The sequence below is a fragment of the Danio rerio genome, chromosome 18 (assembly GCF_052040795.2).
Source record: "Danio rerio strain M-AB ecotype USA chromosome 18, GRCz13ab, whole genome shotgun sequence".
NCBI classification, from domain to species: Eukaryota; Metazoa; Chordata; class Actinopteri; order Cypriniformes; family Danionidae; genus Danio; species Danio rerio.
Window position 1 is genome coordinate 7,529,355 of NC_141038.1, and position 21,917 is coordinate 7,551,271.

General features: G+C 38.8%; 1 protein-coding gene across 5 annotated transcripts in view; it reads left to right on the forward strand.

The window, feature by feature from the left end:
* The window catches only part of ptprq (protein tyrosine phosphatase receptor type Q), a 134,028-nt gene that overhangs the window by 73,626 nt on the left and 38,485 nt on the right, over nucleotides 1-21,917 (forward strand). For 3 of the 5 annotated variants that reach the window (XM_087292747.1, XM_087292749.1, XM_087292750.1), the window contains 6 exons: nucleotides 1,774-1,935; nucleotides 2,008-2,187; nucleotides 3,801-3,908; nucleotides 3,996-4,277; nucleotides 9,697-9,978; nucleotides 19,658-19,969. In XM_087292747.1, coding sequence (XP_087148873.1) covers nucleotides 1,774-1,935; nucleotides 2,008-2,187; nucleotides 3,801-3,908; nucleotides 3,996-4,277; nucleotides 9,697-9,978; nucleotides 19,658-19,969 — 1,326 coding nt within the window. Of the gene's footprint in view, nucleotides 1-1,773; nucleotides 1,936-2,007; nucleotides 2,188-3,800; nucleotides 3,909-3,995; nucleotides 4,278-9,696; nucleotides 9,979-10,335; nucleotides 10,457-10,546; nucleotides 10,702-11,349; nucleotides 11,496-14,310; nucleotides 14,453-19,657; nucleotides 19,970-21,917 lie in introns of all 5 variants that reach the window. The other 2 variants (XM_087292746.1, XM_087292748.1) reach the window with 1 other exon arrangement.

Consider the following 21,917-nt stretch of genomic DNA (forward strand, 5'->3'; position numbering starts at 1 on the left):
CTTCATCCTTGCTTTAGTCTTTGACCTAATGACAGTAGATTGTTACTTAATTCACTTTGATTTATGCAACATATTTTCTTAATAAACTAAATAATACTGTAATAATAATGTAAGTGACATGAAAATAAATAAACACAATTGAATACAAAATTATTAGCCATCCTGTGAAAATGCCATTCTTTTTCAAAAAATTTCCAAATGCTGTATAGAGGAGTTTTTTTTTTCAACACATTTTTTTACATAATATTTTAATAACTAATGTCTTATTTATTTTCCCATGATGACAGTAAATAATATTTTACTAAATATTTGCAAGATACTAGTATTCAGAATAAAGTGACATTTAAAGGCTTAACTAAGATAGGTGTTTATTAGTCAAGTCATTGTAAAAGAGTGGTTTGTTCTGAATCCAATCAAAAAAAAATTCTAATAAAATTTACCCTACATAATATTAGTATTTTTTTAAACTGCTTTAAATCCAGCCAAAGGAGAAATAAAAATCCTGCTTTTAATCCAACACTTACTCTGGTCCCCCGGGCTCTGCACTAGTTGGACATTGCAACCTGCAGAACCTGGGAATTTAAGAAAAAAAGAAAAAAGAAAACTAATAAAACAAAATACAACAGGAAATGCTGTGTAAAATTCCATCCTCTGTTGAACATTACTTGGAAAATATTTTTTTAATTATATAATTTTCACAAGAGGGCTAACAGTTTTGTTTATAAAACTATACATAAAAACAGAAAACAAATTTTTAAAGGTGCTGTTGACTTGAAATTTTCACCAGATGTTGATAACAACAAAATTAACCCATATATGCACATAAAACAAACTAATTTGTTTACTAATTAAGTTCTTTGTAATAAAAGGAAATGACACAGGGAAAAAGTATTGAACACATGAAGAAAGGGAGGTGTAAAAAGGCAGTGAAAGCCCAGACAGCAGCTGAAATCTCTCAGTAGTTCTTCAGCAACCCTCTGCCCTTCCTCAGTGTAAATTAAAATTAGCTACTTCAGTTCAACATCTGCATTAGCAGGAGGATGAAGATGACACCAGAGTGGACTTTTCAGCAAGACAATGATTCAAAACACAGCCAAGGACACTCTCAAATGCTTTCAGAGAAAGAAAATCAAGCTGTAAAATGGCCCAGCCAATCACCTGACTTTAGTCCAATAGAAAAGACTAAATAAGTTCAGATTTGATAAACAAGACCCACAGAACCATCAAGATTTTTACACTCTGTTGAAGTCTGTGAAAAACTCACACCTGAGCAATGCATGTGACTCCATATGAGATATGTCTTTAAGCTGCCATCACCAAAATATCCTTTTATATAAAGTATTAAATACGCTTCAGAAGTTCAGGACTTTCTCCTTTCGTTATTTCATTGTTATTACACAAAACTGATTTTTCAGATTTCTTGTTTTGTTTTGTTTTTATGTTTGTATTGTTTGGGATTTTACCAAAATCTGCTTCAATTCCATGTCAGCAGCTTCTTTAGAAATATTAAAAGGAAAGAACATGACTTATTTAATACTTATTTCTCTGTTGTACATACAAACATTTAGTTTAATCAAATGTAAAAAAAAAAAAATAATAATTCAATCAAAGTTTTTAATGTTATGAAGCTAGATGAGGTTCTATGAAGTCTTTACTGAATATTTACTTAAAATTCCAATAGAGAAAATCAACATGAACATTTAAAATGTAGCCAGTCATTGTTGCCCCCTGTTATCCATGTTCTGATTCTTTGTGCTGTTTTTTGATTACCAGTCCTACCAGCCACTGAGGTGTCAGCAGACCTGTCATCTGATCAAATCACGCATGTGGTTCGAAGACTGAGTCCGTTCACCGAATACAAATTTAGCGTGTCAGCCAAAAACATCATTGGGGAAGGACCTTCCACCGAAGTTACAGTGAAAACAAATGAACAGGGTAAAACATCTTCAGTCCTCTGAGCAGAATTAAAGCAGTTATGCATTAAATAACCACAGTGTTTCCCCATAGTGCCCAGCTCTGTTCAGAATGTGTCCTATCAGAACCTGTCGTCTACATCCATCCGTGTTTCATGGGAGCCGCCGCTAAACCCTAACGGCAAGATAACACACTATGCTGTGTATGCGCAAAATCTGCTTACTAACCAAGAGTTACGACAGATGACGGACACCACCACTGCTGTCCTCACAGGTGAAACACACACTATTTAAACATAAACACACGTTGTTCAGTAGTCAGATCTGTTGTGCTATTGTTTTTAATACTATAGTTAATAAGACGTGTTTCGTAAGCTCCATGTTTGCATGTTAAATGAAGATCGTTTTAATCAAATGAAAATTTGGTAACACTTTAATATAAGTACCAATTCCCAGTATTATTAGTGACGTATTCTCTGCCTCTTATTAAGATATTGGCTGTTTATTTGCACTTATAAACTACATATTCTGCATGATCTTATTCTACATTCCTATTCCCACCTAATGCTTAAACCTACTGAAACCATTATTTTAACTTCATAAACAGCAAATTAGGCGTTTATTGAGCTAAAAGGTTTGATAGCAAGAGTTGTACCTTAAAGTGTGTCTGAACAATTTTATTTTTAGTGTAGAATTCAACAGGGCAGTTTTAAAATTGAATTAATTTCACATAAATAAATTACATTTTAACATATTCTCAATAAAAAAAAGTTTACAGTTTTTACAGTATTTTGATTAATAAATTCCACATTGGTGAGCATATGAGACTAATTGACATTCAGTTTTTCATTTATACTGCACTTTACCTTTTTAGGGCAGTATATTATGGCCTTTTAGCCTATTTTTTTTTTTGCAATTATTATTATTATTATTTTATTATTATTAATAATATTATTGTTGTTGTTGTTGTTGTTATGATTATTGTTTTTAATTTTTGTCATTATTTTTATTATTATTATTATTATTATTGGTATTATTATTGCCATTTTTATTATTGCCATCATTATTATTATTATTGGTATTATTATTATTATTATTGTTTTTATTGATATTATTATTATTATTATTGGTATTATTATTAGTAGTAGTAGTAGTATTAGTATTATTAGTATTATTTATATTATTATTATTATTATTATTGCCATTATTTTTATTATTATTATTATTATTATTATTATTATCATTGTTGGTATTATTATAATTATTGCCATTATTATTATTATTAATATTTCATTATTAATATTATTATTAGTAGTAGTATTATTAATAATAATAATATTAATTGGGGGCAACGCGGTGGCGCAGTTGGTAGCACGTTTACTTCAAAGCAAGAAGGTCACTGGTTTGTCCCTCGACTGGGTCAGTTGCCCCCCATGTTCTCACTGTGTTCGTCTGGTTTCCTCCTGGTGCTCCAGTCCAAAGACATGTGGTACAGGTGAATTGGATAGGCTAAATTGTCCGTAGTGTATGTGTGTGAGTAAGTGTGTGTGGATGTTTCCCACTGATGGGTTGCGGCTAGAAGGGCATCCGCTGCCTGGAAGATATGCTGGATAAGTTGCGGGTCCAGTCCGCTGTGGCGACCCGAGATTAATAAAGGGACTAAGCCGAAAAGAAAAAGAAGTGTCTGCAAACAATTTATATGGGCTGAATTTAAACAAGCAAGTTACTAAATTTAATTAGTTTGTTTAAATTCAGCCCATATAAATTGTTTGCAACCACTAGCCTTAAAAGAATTGAGAAAATCCAATGAATATTGTTTTCAGTGTAATGCTGTGACATTTACATAGGTCACCATTTAACTTTTATTTATGATCATCATATCCGCAGGTCTGGACAAGTACAGCAGCTATAAGGTGCGAGTGGCGGCGTCCACGGCTGTGGGAGAAAGTCCTCTAACCAATGATGACTACATCTACGTTGTGACACTAGAGGATGGTATTGAGCTGATTATTTCTCCTGCACATGCTTAAGTGCCCTTAAACACTCTTGCGATGGCTCAGCATGTCTCCATCTGTCTTTCAGTGCCGGATTCGCCCCCACGGGGTCTGACCATAGTGAAAACCACCTCCTCCACCGCTACACTCTCCTGGTCTCCACCCGAGAAGCCCAACGGCATCATCCGCATGTATGAGATCTCCTACACCAACGGCACATACAGTAACACAGTCAACAGCACATCGGCCAGTGCAACGCTCCGATATCTGAAGCCACACACACACTACAATGTGACTGTCCGTGCATTTACACTACTCGGACATGGAGAGCAGATTTCTGAAACACTACAGATGCTGTCAGGAGAGGATGGTGAGTCATTGTGTGTGTGCGTGTGTGTGTTCATGTTTAATTGAAAAACTAGAAGACACATTAAACTTTAATCCAATCTCATCCTGAAATCCCTTTCAGAAGGTTCCTTTTATTAAGAGGCTTTCACACACATAGTAATCTAATCTTACAGGGGTCATGAGCTAAAATCAATCGAAATAAAATACATCTAAATTTGTTTGATCTTTTGACATATAAGAAGCCAAACACACTGTAAGTTCCTCAATTGAAAACTGTTTATTTTAAAGTCAGTCTGCCAAAATGCTGGTTTTGCAGTTAGGCACTTTGTTATGTAGTAGTGTGGCTTAACTCGGCCTCCATAGAAGGACTTCATAGATATACACAAGATATCGCATACGGACCCTGGGCATGCTTCAATAGCGCCACTAGGGGGGGAAAGTTAGGACGATTCTAAGGGCCCATACATTCAGGGGGCCTCCAGAGACATTATCAAGGGCCCGCGCAACCCAAGCTCTTCACTTTCATCAGCGATCAACACCCCCCCCCAACCCCCCCACCCCAATGTTCACTTTCATCCGCAATGAGCCCCCTATTCAGTTTCATCCGCGATCACCCATACAACCCCCCACCCCTCCGCTACTCACTTTCATCTGCGATATCCCCCCCTCTTCACTTTCATCCGCAATCACAACCACATACCCCTCTTCACCCCAACCCCCCTTCACTTACATCACCGATAACCCCCCCTCAACCCCCACTTCCAATTCACTTCTTCCGCGATCACCCCCCCTCCCACTTCACTTTCATCCGCATTCACAACCCCATTCCCCACACCAACGATCACCCGCATGTAAATGTGTATGTAAACAACAGCAGGAGCTGCGCGTGAGAAAGAACAACAAACTTGCGCATGCAAAAGATACCAAATAATGGCCCCTTACGCCTTTATTCGGGGTTACCACTAAATTAAAGCACTTTCTTAAAGTAAATCGTATCTCAAAGCTTACTAGGCCACCTTTATTTTTTTTTTCTCCCTATGCTGCCTCCAGCAAGATGCCGCCCTGGGTGGTCGCCCATAGTGCTCAGGCCTAAATGCACCACTGGATATATGTATATATCTTTATATATATACGGCTCTGGATGGCCAGTCCTCCACTGCACCTTTGTCCTGCATTCATTTCAAAGGAGCACTACCCTGTACTAAAATGGTGGTGCATTCCTTCCAATAGACAACAACAGGGTAGCCGACATCTAATGTAAATATCTATGGGAGGACTTCATCACCTGCTTCTGTATCACTGCCTGTGTAGACCCGCCCATATTTGTGTGCTGTATATGTTTCTTTATTTAGCCAGGTAAAAAAAAACCCATTGAGACCAAGATCTCAGTTACAAGGGTGACCTGACCAAGAGGTCTGAAGCGCACAACTTCTAAAAAAAAAAAAATTATAAAAAATAAATATAATTTAAAATACAGTTTGGTTATCCAGCTATACCACATTACAAAATATTGGACTGTTGTTGTTTGTTATAAAGGATAGAGCGCAATGATTTAACTGTCATGAGCTCAGGCATTTTAAGATTAGACTGAAGAGTATTCCAGGATGAGGGGGCGCCATGACTAAAAGCTTCCCTATTTCAGTTCAAACCCAGTGAACAGACAACTGATAAATTTGGCTTGAACGTAGGACAAAGTGACTTTTTGATCTTTGAAGAAGGGAACATAGATATAAAGTCGCCAACTGACCAGAGACAAGTGCAGGTCTATGCTGAAACCAAGTGTGCCGCAAGCCTGCGTTTGAGTGAAGGTCTCGGCTGTTAGATCGCCCCCTGGGGGCTGGCTGCAGTACAAGTCATAAAGCCCGCCTCCTCCGTGTTAATGAAGGAGACTTGAGCCCAAATAAAAAAAATTATTACACTTGCAATAAAATGTCCCGAAAGATGGTTCTGGTCGATTAAGGCACTAATTATTGTGCTGAAATAGGTGCAGATCTTCATTTTTGTAAACAGTTTGTTTTTAGCAGTAATTTAATGCTGGGCGTGTCATCGTGATTGACAGCTGTGATTGACAGTTTCTCAAAGCGCGGCGTCTGAGCTTCGGCAGAAGACTGAAATGTTATTATTCGATTTATGTGTTATTTTACCATGACAAAATTAGTTCAGCAGTAAACTATAGTTTCTGACATACATGATCCTGGTGGAACACTGTTTATTCGCTAAGTTCAGGGCTTTTTTCGGGCTTTATTAGTTTGCTGATACACGCCTAACCACCCAGATAGCAAAACACAGTTCCGGCTTGATTCTCGCCTGCCGGAGACTTATCCCTTAGAGCTCAGACTGACTACCTCTGCTGGACCTACTCCGGATGCCTGGACTCACTACCCGATTCCAGCCCGAGTCAATCGAGCCAGATGCGGCGGCCGAGCGAGCCGGCGATGCCGCATGCGAGCCGGAATCAGCCCGCGACGCCGCGAGTAGGTTATACGCTGCGGTCCGGAGCTGGCGCGATTGAATATATAAAACCCTCATATTTGTTAACGTTATTACATCCATTTGTGTTGATATGACAGCAAACAGATGCTGAGAAGTTCGGGGGGCGTGGTTGATTTTACATAAAGCGTTTGATTGGAAGCTCGACTCCGCTCATTTTCGCTGCTCCTCCTCTGGCTCCATCAGACAGTCCTTCTGCGCATGTCAAGTCTCCAATTTCAGCAGTCTTTTGCGACAGTTTGTGCCCGTCAAGCAGGCGTTTTGCCCTCAAGGCGTTCAATGGGAAAAAGGGCTGTCGCGTCGTCCATATTTTTTACAGTCATTGGCTGAAACTAAACAAAAATAATTTTCTTACAACAATTTTTATTTTAAACATTGTCATACAATATAATTTTCAGTTTAGCAAAAAAATTTAAAAATAGTTTATGAACTCAAAATAATTGAATACACTTTGAATAAAAAATTAAATACTGATATTAATAATAAGTAATACAGCAGTAACATATTTGTCTCATATATTTCAATGTCCATTAGTTAAACATAGAGCCACCATCTCGATTCTTCTAAAAGCCATAGAATACTTTCCAAATAGACCAAAATAGGTGATCTTTTCTAAGGCAAGACAAGAGGTCATCCCCTTTATCCACTGACATACACCAGGACTGTCCTGTTTTTTCCAAGAACACGCAATTACATGCTAAGCTTCCAGTAAACATAAAATGAGCAGCAATCTTTCATGTTTGGTCATATTAAAGTTCAATGGCCAAATGTGCAATATACACAAGCTGGGATCAAGAAGAATTCCTTTACTCATCAGGGATCGGCACAGCGGAATGAACCACCAACTATTCCAGCATATGTTTTGCGCAGCAAGAGGAATTACTTTACTAAACAATAAAGATACAGTAAAAACACTTTAAAAACATCTTTTTTTTTTCTAGTCCAACCTTTGTTAGAGATTTGATTCACTTTATTTCTAATGAAGTTTCAGACCACAACAGTAAGAACTTTTCCCTTTATCCTACTGTGGATTCATTGATTACAAAGAGCGGATGTAACCGTAAAGACAGTTATTTAATATTTTATTAATTTTTCACAGTATTCCACTTTTGCTATGCATTATTTATGAAATGAATGCAGCCTTGCTGAGCAAGAGAGTTTAAGAAAAAAGAAATAAAATATTATAGACAGCAAACAGTGATGTCTGAAAGCATCGTCATTCATAAGACTTCCTACAAGCTCAAAAATACTGAGCCATGGTGCTTATTTGGGCGATTCATCATCGGTTGACCTCATTTCCTCATCATGTACTCTCCTCTGCCATTTCAACTTACATTACACCCTAGCTTAGGTCATTGTTTTACTGTTTATGTTGGTAATAAAAATCAAAGGCCAAAATCAGGGGGCACGGCCTAGTAGTTTGCTATTCAGGTTCAGCATATTGTGCTACGATCTTCAAATTTTGTTTGTGAAATTTCTGCCTTGAAACTCTATGCGCACGCAGGCTGATAGCTCATCTGTTCCAGCGTCATTAACTACGTTGTGCAGGAGATTGGTTGCTGTCACCTCAGCAGCCAATGAGCTTGCTCCTCATCAGTTTAAATGATCCGCGTTATTTTATACTGTCCAGCTGCAGCATGTTTTCATAGACTCTCCTTCACCCCAGCTCCACCTGTGTCTACTACGGGGGTTACATATATATTATGTTTGCCGCAGCAGCAGCATGTTATATTCCCAGACGGCATGTCTGTGTATATACTGGCAGTAGCAGGTCTCGGCTCTGCCATAATAATCAAAGCAGCAGGAGTATATAGCAGATCTATACCATCAAGACCAAATACGTCAGCATTGCCACATACATATTCACTACCGTGCTAATTCAGCGTTCATGACAGAAGTTAGATTTAATTCATGTTGTTGAATAACATGACCAATAAAGGCCCAGTTTGTTTTGCCATGATGACAAAAAATACTATTTAACTAGTTATTATTTTTGGACTAGTTTTTACAATATTTTACTGTAGTTATTTTTGCTAGTATATTTATATTACTAGTAAGTTAACTTAAAAGAGCAATTTAAAGGCATAACTAGATTAAACAGCAATCAACTAACCATGTAGTCAGCAATGTTTTGTTCTGTTGCCAAAAGAAAAAAAAAATCTACGTTATAATCTACGGCTATAATATTGATTTTAAACATTATTTTAAAAAATTCAAAACCGCTTTTATTCTAGCCAAACTAAAAGAAATAAGACTTTCTCTAGAAGAAGAACATATAACAGGAAATAATAATAAGTGGTTGTTTGAGTTACTGTTCGCTATTTATCAGCTGGAACCAGTTTGGCCTTTTCCTCTGACCTCTGGCATCAACAAGGCATTTGCGCCCAAAGAACTGCCGCTCACTGGATATTTTCTCTTTTTCTGACCATTCTCTGTAAACTCTTGAGATGGTTGTGCATGAAAATCCCAGTAGATCAGCAGTTTCTGTAATACTCAGACCAGCCCAGTCTGAAACCAACAACCATGCCACGTTCAAAGTCACTTAAATCACCTTTCTTCCTCATTCTGATGCTCAGTTTGAACTGCAGCAGATTTTCCTGATCATGTTTACATGCCTAAATGCATTGAGTTGCTGCCATGTGATTGGCTGATTAGAAATTTGCGTTAACAAGCAGTTGAACAGGTGTACCTAATATAGTGTATGACAACCTTAACTGTTTAAAGGTTTTAATTACTAGTTAATTAGTTAAAGTTGTTAGTAACTTATAAAATTACGGTAACTAATAACTTTACCCTTTCTGATTTTGATTGTAATACAATAATGTGCACCTCTTGAAAAGCTGATGTGAAACAATAATTATTGTGAAAAGCTCTATAAAAATAAACTTGAATTAAATTGAATATATTTTGACATCATTTCTCCCAACATGCCGTTTTATTGTTTATTTCAGTGCCTGGCAGTCCCCCTTATGATCTGACCTATGAGAGCATCGGCTCCAGCTCAGTGAACGTGTCCTGGTCTCCTCCACTCCTCGCAAACGGTGTCATCCTCTTCTATAATGTGGAATACTGGAACGCCACACACAGCCTGAACCAAACCACACACATGCCATACATCGTCCTGTCCAACCTGCGAAAATATGCACACTACCGCATCAGCGTCCAGGCAGCCACACAGGTGGGCATGGGCAACCACACCAGCGAGATCCTCAACATCACCACACTGGAGGACGGTGAGTGTCTGCTGTAAAAATCTGGCTTCATAATGTTTAACACTCTTCTTTATCAAGGTGAACTCGGGATCAGGCTGCTTCTTGTTAACATTTCTCTTTTACAGCATTTTTGGTGAAAATGGATTTGTTTAATTTACCTTTATTTTTATTTATTCCACAGAACATGTTATGACTAAATTGTGATATTTCCAGCATGTTCAATCGTCTTACAGGCAAAATGGGTGCTTTTCTTTGTCTTTGGTTGGACGCTCTTTCCATTATCAGCTGTCAGAATGGACAGATGCTGCACATTCCCTTACGGTTGTTAAAGTTTTTCCCCACAGTTGTGAGTGTATAATAGTTGTTTTTCCCAAACAGTACCCAGTTCTCCTCCAAAATTCCTAATTGCCAGGAAATTGTCAGATACTGAGGTAGAGTTGTCCTGGGAGGCCCCGGAGGAGGCCAACTCTGAGATTTTATACTACATAGTAAGAGTGTGGTGAGTAAAGATGATTTCAAATCTTTTTTTTTTTTTTTGTAAAATGAGACTATACTTGTAATGTAATTAAATGTGCTTGTGTTTTATTAGGAATCTGAGCACTGAGTTTGTGGCCAATGTGACGGAAACATCAGTAGTTGTGAGTGTGGATGGACCGGGTCAGTATAACGCCTCTGTGAGCAGCTGGACTCGACTCGGGGATGGAGGATTGCTGATTTACATCACATTCAGTACTATAGAATCAGGTGAACGCACAATCTGCTCTAAACCACATTACATGACAATATACAGAATGTTAGTAATTCAAATTATTCCCATTCACAAGAATTTAGGAAAACATCTAAAAACACTGTATTACATATGCCAGCCTAGTACAGTATGTGCTGTAAAGTCACAGTTTCTAGAGACGTACTATGCACATGTCATTTTTAAGCAACTTTAAGCATTGATAACAATAATAAATTGTATTTGAGCATTAATTAACATATTAGAATGATTATTGAAAGCATCATTTGACAGAACTGGAGTAACGTTACTGAAAATTGAGCTTTGCATCAGGTTATAGTTGAATAGAAAAATGTGATGATAAATTATTATCAAATAAATGCAGCCTTCATCTGCAAAAAGACTATCCTTAATTTTCTCCAGGCACTACAGCAATGACTCACCATACTTAGCCACATGTCACGACTTTCACTTTCATAATAAACATATTATCTTACCATCACCAAAACTATGAACTGTATATTTAACGTATTTCAAGTCATTTCAGTTATACCACTTGTAAAGTTTAGTGTCAAGTTGTTATGCTGCTCTTAATGACAGTGAGACAGCTGACGAAGCAGCATTGCCCTCATAGTCTGGACACTGACCGTTCTCTGTCTGTGTTTCAGCCCCCTCTGACCCTCCACAGGATGTAGTATACACACTCCTTACCATCAGTACAGTGCGTCTCAGCTGGAGACCCCCAAATGAACCCAACGGCATCATTCAGTACTACACCATCTACTACACAGACAATAATACAGAGTACACAGAGGTATGCACACACACACAGATGTGCATCAGTCTGTTGTTTCACTTTTTTTTGTTTCTTGTTAGCAAGCAGGGTTGTGTGATGACAATATAGGCTAGATGTGAGTTAATAAAGACATTATTTACTTTTGTTGTTCTGACGTTCTTGAAAGCTACAGCACATTTGCAAAAAAAAAGCATTGGCTTTAACCAATGTTCACATTTTTGTGCTAGAAATGTATGCAAATGAGCAAATGTTGAAGTAAATAAATATATTTTCCAACTTAACGATACAATTTTAGAAAACTTAAAGCTAATAAAGTAATACTAAGCATTTTTTGTACTTGGTAATCAATCAACTCTATATATTTTTGTTTAGTTTAATTTTACTAGAGATGATCTGATCAGGTTTTTTAGCCCTCGAGTACGAGTCACTTGATTTTGAGTATTTCACCTAAGTCCTCCACGCTCCATCTATGGACCACACGTGCCTCACTTGTTCTAGAAGCACACAGGCCTGTAGAAATGCAGAGGTTGTCCAGAGGCATGCCCTGCCCTGTCTTTGGACCCGATCGTGAAGCCAATGCTGAAATGATCTCACCGAGTGACGAGACAGTGGCTGCGGATGCCATATGCTCCAGGACCCTCTGAAATAATATCAGTGGGACCACAGTTTCTCTGTCGAACTCTCTCAGACAGGTCAGCATCAGCTGGGCGTGCTTTCGGTGTAGGCGTGCCGTCATGGTTATCGAGTGTAGCTCTAACTGAGAAAAGAGATGCTCTACACATGGGCGAGTTTGCTCTTTTTTTGGTTGACCTAAGGACCCTAAAGGTTGAGGTGCCAAAGCACTCTGTCTCCGTGCGTAATCAATTGATCCCGCAAGTGCGCTATTATTAGCCAGCTGAGAAAATTGAGTATTTGAGTATCGGGCCAAAGGTGCACTAGGGCACCCTCCGTGAGTTTGGTGAAAACCTGTGGAGAAAGAGAGAGCCCGAAGGGGAGGACTTGTACTGCCAGGATCAACCTTCGAACGCAAACCGCAGAAATTGACAGTGGCTTGGAAGTATGGAGAAATGAAGTACACGTTCAGGTCTATTGCTGCAAACCAATTTTAAGGACGAACACACCGGAGGATACGCTTCTGCACAAGCATTCTAATCGGAAGCCTGTGAAGACAGCGGTTCAAAACACGTAGATCTAGGATTGGCCATAGCCCACCACTCTTTTTGGGTACGAGGAAGTACGAGCTGTAAAACCCGCTCTCCATCTCGGCTAGAGGCTCAATTGCATCCTTTGCCAGGAGGACTGCAATCTCCTCTCGCAAAACAGGGGTGGACGCAGGGCTGATCCTGGTGAGCCATTGCGATGGGCTGGCCCGCGCTAACCAGGCTGCCAGAGTCCTGGCAAGTGGTATCATTGACACGATTCCTGACGTACCAGCGGTGGGGCAGCGCAAAGTTGGAGGACTCAACCGGGGAGCGCTGGGATCCTGCGGAAGAGCAAGAGATGAGAGATTCATTCTCACCTCACACCCAGGCTCCCGAGGAGGGGCTGGGAGTGTGAGTGAAGGGAGACCAATGGCATGCTCAATCTGGGGAATAGACTCGTACCTCCTGGCTGCTCTGCCATCAAGGGTGGTGAGGGCGGAGGCGCCCAGACTTGAAACGCAGTGCTCGTGCCCATCATCCGGGGCCAGGAAACCACCGTATCCAGAAACGCACAGTTGGAGCGACATCTTGAAAAAGACATGCTGCACAACTGTGTTGCTCTTTTAGAAAAAATCACAGCTCTGGAGTACTGGACCCAAAGAAAGCCAGGCAAGGGAGAAACCCAGCTCGACCGACTGCCGCTGCGCTTTGCACACTCTGGACCAGGAGAAGCAACCTGCTTACTCATTTTCTCTCTCTGTCAAGATTCACCTGAAGAAAACCCTTGAAGACTCTCTCAGAAGCTTAGTGAAAGGCTCTGAAAGTGTAAAGGTGGTCTTGGCGAGGCACGAACTGCGTCTTTATACAAGATTAATTGTAATTGACACCAGCTGTGCATGCTGACGCTGCTAACTCATTGGCATTTCATTGGCCGTTTTTATACTCTTTCAGACGATTGGATTCTGATGAAATCCCTATAGTGGAAGTTTTCCACAAAGCATTAAAGTTCCCCTCCTGATGGGAAATCATAGCCATGGTCACAGGCAAAAGGTCGGTGCAGGAGACAAACAACATAAACGAAAACAAAAAACATGGTAGAACAAGGCAAGAAAACCCCGTAGAAATGTTACAGGAAACATACAACAAGACTCTATGTGTGTCTGTGTGAGTGGGAGAAGTGAATACATAGTAAATATAAACAGTCTATGATTCGTTTTCAGCTGTGTGTGTGCAATCAGGGAGAGAACTGCAACCGGTGTGTGTGTGTGAGGTGCATAATAGGATATTAAGTCCAGTTTGGTGGCAGATTTGTTGTTCTCCAGTGATCTGCAACTGCTAGATCACGGATGATTGTGACTAAGGATGCACTGAATTTACGGCCACCAAAAATGATTTGTTAGGCCCGAACAATATCTGGCAGAGAAACAATTATTTGAACATCTACAATCTGAGGGTTAAAAAAATCACAATATTGAGAATACATTGAAAAGTTGTCTAAATTAAGTGTTTAGCGCTAAATATTACTAATTAAATATTAGTTTTGTTAGATTTACAATAGTAATTGTACAAAATATCTTCTTTATTTCTAATTTAAATGTATTTTTGTGTGTAATATGTGAATGTAAAGATAACTTATGCAATGCCAGTTCAGACATACAGGGGATGAACAAGCTGTCTCTCTGTTTCTGTAGAGGGTTCCTGGTTCAGAGCACCAGCTGCTGTTGTCTGATCTGCAGGCGGGACAGGACTACAGTGTATGGATGAGTTCCAGCACCTCTGTTGGTGATGGGGGATTGTTCAGTCCCTCTCTAAACTTCACCACCTTAGAGGACGGTCAGTCTCCTCACTCACTCAGGGGAGAAGCGCAGCTCTGCACCACTTTTCCAACTGATTATACCTCCAAAAAAAAAATCGCACTGAAACTCTGAGCACACCATCAGCATATCTTGTGAAAGGAGACAACTTCCTCCAAGCTGCAAACTGGGATTGTTGAGTCCTCCTTGTGAGACTGAGCGCATCTGATCTCAAAGCCTTTCATTTGTTGGTCTCTAGACTATCCCAGCTTGCGTTTCCTCTCACAGGATTTGTTGAAAAATAGAAAACAGCGCATTGCTGTCAGTGTTTTTCTGCAATGCCTTGTTTAGGAGTATGTTATGTAACATGTTATATATTTGTCTTTGGGAATATGTCAATGTGACTAAAGAAATATCAATAAATAATCCTAGTAGAAGTCACATGAGATTTAAGAGAGATCTCAACAATTTCTCAAACTGTGCTCATATGTACCAAAATGAAAAGATCAGAGACCTCAAAATGAACTCTCACACATCAAAAAAAGCACACAAAGTGTAAACAAAGCAAAAACAATCGTATTTTAGGGCCTATTTTATGTCCTCCAAGGAACTACTGTTGGAGAAACATGTGAGTTGATACAAGAGGCTTCACATAACATCTCTTGAACTATAAAAAGTAACATTGAGTACTAAATTGTTCTCCTGTGATGTTTAGCAAGTGAATATAGTGGAAATGAAAATTATAAATCAAATTTAAATTTAATTTCTTTCAGAAATACTTAAATTTTTAACATACGAAATTTAAAGGAATTTTAGTGCATGTCATGTTTTTGCCAAACACAGTATATGATGCGATCCTAGATTAACCATCATGTTGATTTTGGAGCATCGTTTTTGTTCACAATGTAATTATACCTATTCTCTACTCCAAAACCCAACCATAACGAATTATTCCCAAAATCAAAGTGCATAAACCTCACCGTAAGCCTTAACAGAAACGGTAAACGTTTTTCTTAATTCTGATTGGAATGTTGTTCCAGGATCAACACAGATGTTAATGAAATCAGGTTGGTGAATTTTAGGTGTCTGTATCATGGAAGAGTTTTACAAAAGGCACTTTAGCAAACAAAAAACAAAACAAAAAAAAAACATTGTTTTTGTAAAGCACAATGATCAAAATTAGAAAACAGCAGTGATTTTCTACAGTAGAATGAACAAAAATGAAAGATGAAATATATGTAGGAAGTGTACTTGACTCTGAATGACTAAAACAGATCTGCATCCACAGGACACATAGTTCTCTGACTACTGGGCTCTTAGCCCTAACTTTGTTAGTAATACTTTTTCAGAGATTTTCAGTCAGGTTAAGGTCAGGACTCAAGGCTGCCATTGCATTTTTTCAATGTTTATCTAAGTGACATTGAATCTCAGCACTGTTGGAAAGATTCAGTCTCATCAGAAAGGTTAGAAAAGTCAGTGAAAATTAAAAATTTAGGCTGTCAGTTATTAAGAGTCTATAAGATTACTAAAGAAAACACAAGTTGTCAGGCGGCGTATTACAGATAGTTTTTATCTTAGGTTTTAGCTTAAGCTATGATACGTTCAATTAAGATTTTTCACAAATTCAAATTAGGGCTGCACGATTCTGGCTAAAATGAGAATCACCATTTTTTATTTATTATTTTTTGCTTAAAATCAAGATCACATTTTTCTCACGATTCTGTAGATGTAAAAAAAAAATTATATGAGTAGCCTATTATTATTATTAATTCTTAAACATGGTAAAACAACAATAATAATGTCATGCCTATGTGTGGGTCTACTGTTGGTTAAAATGCTAAAAAAAATTAATAAATTTTATAGACTTGGAATGGTGGATTTGAACAGACTTTAAATTTGTCCTGGTCGTTAATGCCAATAAAGTGACGACATCAGAATACAACGATTCACAATTCTGAAGTTGAATTACTATGTTTGAGACTTATGACATTTATTATTATCAGATTCCATCTTGCATTAAATTGGACATTATATAGGATAGAGTAGTTATACTGACCCCGTAAACATTTATTTTTATGCACAAAACTTTGTGTTCTTTATTAAAGAAAAAACGTATCAAATGTGGGTCATAATATGTCATAAATGATGTGCGCGCTTTCGGTTTCACATTTACTGCCGAGTGCACTCATGTCATGGCTGTCATCACTTGAGAGAGAGAAAACACACATGCAAATCAAACTGTCCTCACAGCTCCCAACAATCACTCTGTGCAACAAACTGAACATTATTTACAACTTTATTACCTGTTAGTCACAGCCTACGCAGGTTCTGTTCAAGTAGACATCATTGGTGGGCACACACACATCCTCTTGGTGGTAAACAAATGTGTGATTTCGCATCTGCGAATACATCATTACATTAAGACAGAAATTACATTTTTTGGGTCAATTATACATTTTAAATACAGGGTGTGACATTTTTAACACCATTGGGAGGTGTTCACGTTGCTGAGCAGCGTATATAAAACAATATGAAGACTTATGACTGCCTTTATGCTTCTGTCCAACTTGAAAATATAATTGGCTGAATCGTAGAGATGTTGGACTAATTTAAGTCTAATTAGAGTCTAATTTGTATTAAGGAAGAATACAAATTATTATTTTTTTGAGTTTCTTATCCTATCTTACAAAATCATATCTTATCTCTAATTGGCAAATCTTAACGTGTGACATCAAGTTCAACAATCCAAAATTAAACAAATGCATGAAGCTTATGAAATATGCTTGAAAACTGCTCTTTTAGTCTTGTTATGGTTACTTTCGACAGTAGAAGCAGTGACCTTTATAAGTTAGGTTTGTTGTAATTTTGATCTCCACTATATCTTGACTGATTTTATTATCTGTATGTCAAGGTTTCATGTAAGAGTCATAGTGACAAGTTTTAGTGTGATTTTGGGAAAAACGGTGTAGAGGTGACCTTCTGAGACTGATGAAGGTTTTCTCCCCTGGTGTCTGAGATCTTGGATGTGTTCTATATCAATAAATAATGTCACCGTCCTGTTTGCTTCTCTGTGAGTGATTGTGTTTGATCGGTTTGCAGTTCTTGGAGAATCACCCAGCTTCAGCAGCAAAACAATCTGGGACACAGAACATGCTTGAGGAAGAATTTTCCTACCAACACAATTGATTCTGTTTCTCTTCTTCTTCCTTCTTTTCTTTGTCTGTGATCTTGACTCTGAATTTTGCAGATGCTGTGCTGGAGATAATTTACAATTCTTTTCATTTCCTCAGATTTGCTGATTTATGTAATTCTTTACAATAATATACAGTATATGTGTGTTGTTTGTGTGTTTATGTATTTCTTTTTAAGTGATATTTCTTAATATTGGCTGTAAGATGGCATGCTATGTTCACTGCTTTTAATTTGATATTATTATGTGACATTTATGGTCATATATGTTTTTTTTTTCTTTATAATTAAGTTCAGTCTGATCCCCACAATGTTCATTACCTATTGAAATAAAATATAATAGAATTTTAGATTATATAAAAATTAGCATTTTTAAAAATCTTAGATAATCGTTAAATAAATTAAATATGATGCAAATTAATCTTAGTTTAAAGTAAATGATAATTACACCAAGTCTTATTCCCCAAAACTGTCATTACCTAATGCAATACAATATAATATTATTTTATATAATATACAAAAATGTTATAAACGTCAAGCTTTAACCATAAAATTTATTGAAAAAAAAATTTTAAATCATAAAAAATTTATCTGACAGTTCAATATAAATGATAATTAAATCTCGTTCCCCAAATTTTCCATTACCTAATCCTCATTCGTTCATTCATTTTCTTGTCAGCTTAGTCCCTTTATTAATCTGCCACAGCGGAATGAAGCGCCAACTTATCCAGCATAGTTTTATGCAGCGGATGCCCTTCCAACCGCAACCCATCACTGGGAAACATCCATTCACACTTATACAATACAGTCAATTTTAGCCTACCCAATTCACCGACTGCGTCGCCATTACCTAATCAAGTAATATATCATTTGATTTTCTATATAATACCGAAAAAATTATTAAAAAAAAAAAATCTGAGATATCATCTATTAATTATTCAATTAAATATCCGACTAATTAACCTCTGTTAATACAAATTTTTAAAAACAAAATGTATACACTACATATGTGTTTAAGTCTATACATATACACTCACCAGCCATTTTTTTAGGTACACCTTACTAGTCCCGAGTTAAATCTCCAAGAAAATATCCCTCACACCATTACACCACCACCAGCAACCTGAACTGTTGATACAAGGCAGGATTCTTTCATGTTGTTGACGCCAAATTCTGACCCTACTGTCCGAATGTTGCAGCAGAAATCGAGACTCATCAGACCAGGCAACATTTTTCCAATCTTCTATTCTCTAATTTTGGTGAGCCTGTGTGAATTGTAGCCTCAGTTTCCTGTTCTTAGCTGACAGGAGTGGCACCCGGTGTGGTCTTCTGCTGCTGTAGCCCATCCGCCTCAAGGTTGGAGGTGTTGTGCATTCAGAGATGCTCTTATGCAGACATCGGTTGTATCGACTGGTTATTTAAGTTACTGTTCTATTTCTATCAGTTAGAACCAGTCTGACCATTCTCCTCCGACCTCCGGCATTCAACAAGGCATTTGCACTTAGAACTGCCGCTTACTGGATATTTTGTCTATTTCAGACCATTCTCTGAAAACCCTAGAGATGGTTGTGCGTGAAAATCCCAGTAGATCAGCAGTTTCTGAAATACTTAGAGCAGCTGACAACCATGTTCAACCATGTTGAAAGTCACTTAAAACACCTTTCTTCCCCATTCTGATGCTCAGTTTGAACTGCAGCAGATTGTCTTGTCCATGTCTACATGCCTAAATGCATTGAGTTGTTGCCATGTGATTGGCTGATTAGAAATTTGCGTTAACGAGCAGTTGAACAGGTGTACCTAATAAAGTGGCCTTTGAGTGTGGTTGTGTATATATATCATAGTTATGACATTGTTATATGCCATTTTCTGTTAATGAACCCTAATGTTCTCACAAAGCTATGTTTTGATTTAGATTGGGGATCAAACCTCATTCCCTGTTTTGTTTGCACACTGAAACAGCATCTGTTGTTGATTTGTTCCCCATTCTGAAGAGCAAAAGTGTTTCATTCTCCACATGTATTAACTGTCTCTCTTCCACACCCTCCTCTTGCTGTAGTGCCGAGTGGTCCCGTCCACAACCTCACCGCCACCATCTACAGCTCCACAGCGGTGGTGATCAGCTGGGATCCTCCTCTGGAGCCCAATGGTAGAGTTTACTACCAGCTGAGCCTGCAGGAGGCGGGCATCACCCACCCGTCCATCAACCGCACAGTCAACATGACCATCACCAAAACCACCACCGACACCATCTACCTCTTCACCAAGCTCAGGAAGTATTTCCCCTACATCATAAACGTCACACCAGCCACGAGTGCAGGATCCGCTGTAAACCACACTACAATGCTACACCTACGAACAGATGAAGATGGTATGCATGAATTTCTGTTCATACAGATAACTCCTCTAATATTGCCGCCCTTTTGTTCTTTCGCTCAAAAACTGAAGATGTCTGAGTTTGTTTTCTTTGCAAACAATATGCAGGGATGTCAGATTGAAGTTTAAGAGATTTCCTTTTGCAAGATCCAGCTGATTTCCGCAGTTCTTCATCTGTGATTCTTTGGAGGTTTTTTGGCCCCTTGATTCATCATCATAGTCTAAATGTAGATTCATCACACTTTCAGTTAAAGCTGCTCAATTAGGGAAAAAAAATCATAATCGTGATTATTTTAGCAAAAAATGTAATCACTATTATTTCAAACGGTTATTAGTGGGCCAGATGACCAAAATGCTTTTAATTTTATTTATGTATCGGTACTGGTGGGAGGCATGCCTTGGTGTCAACGCCACCAGTGACAATATACAGAACAATCGCACTGTTACGAGTGTGATATTGCGTTTATACAACAGTTCGACAGCATAATCGTGTATATAAAAAAGAAAATCAAACACGGAGAGTCTAAAAACTCTTTTGTAAGAGGAACTAATTTCTTCCGCCATATCTGCAGCTGACTTCAGAACAGCAGGAACTGTTGCTACTTCACCATTGTCACTTTAGAGCTAGTGTTTGAATGATTCCCACAAGCGTAATGTCTAAAGTGATGACAAAGCAGATGATTTTGCTGACATTTGAAGATTTAAGGTAGAGATCTGCGCGGGACTAAATTTTGAATCCCGCTCCCACCCGCACCCGCCAGGTTTTAGCCCGAACCCGACCGCTCCCGCTTATATTAAGAATTTGTTGTCCCGCTGCCCGACCCGCCCCGTTTTCTGCCCGCCGCGCTGCTAAAGAGCGGGGGAGAACAAAACCGAAAATCACCCAGCTATACAGTCCAGACAGCCAAGCTGTCTGTATGAACACACACACAGCACCAAGCACACACACAGACAAAGCTCTCTCTCTCTCTTTCATACGCGTTTCCTGTTATATCAACTCAAAGGCTTGTAATACCATGTATCAAGTACCAATGTAATTCCAAAAGGTTTTATATAAAGGTATTTAAATACTGAGTCGCGCCAGCTCCGGGCCGCAGCGCACATTACTCTCGGGCCAATTCCAGCGCGGATGCGGCAGCGTGGGCTCTCTTACTGTCGCCGCATCTGGCCCAATTGATTCGGGCCGGAATCGGGCAGTGAGTCCACAAGCATCCAAGCAGCAGAGTCCGGCAGCCGGGGCCGGGCCGAGTGGTAAGTCTCCGGCATGCGAGAATCTAGCTGGAACTGGCCCGAGTGTATTTTGCTATCTGGGAAAGCTCTCTCTCTCATTCGCGCGCGCGCACTAACATACACACCAAGCACCAAGCACACACACAGGCAAAGCTCTCTCTCTCTCTCTCATTCGCATAGCAATATCCGCGATATTGCTAGACAGCCCGCTCCCGTCCCAAATTAAACCCGTTACTGACCGCTCCTGAGATCTATTCTGAAATTTATTCCCGCACCGCAGAAATCTGGTCGGGTCCTGTGGCGCCCACGGGACAGCCGCGGGAATGCAGACCTCTAATTTAAGGCTTGATTTGAGGCAACTTGACATGAAATGCCCTTTGTTTACAGTTTTTATAGAGTAACAGTCTACAGTATTTCTCTCTTGCTATCAGGAATCACAATAATTAACCCCAAAAAAGCAGCTTAAACACTCCCAGACTGCTGTTGTGTTTGCGATAAAAAAAAAAAAAACGCTAAACACAAGCGGCTATTGCTTATTTGTTTCTGTCAGCACAACACACATTCCTGATATGCGAGTAAATCAGTAAAATACAGCACTACAACATAAAAAAGAGAGAGATCGACTTATATCACTTACCAGCATACCTGCCAACATTTATCTCTGAAAATCTGGGAGATGAGGGGGAGGGGGTGTTCGGGTGTGAGGTCTGAGA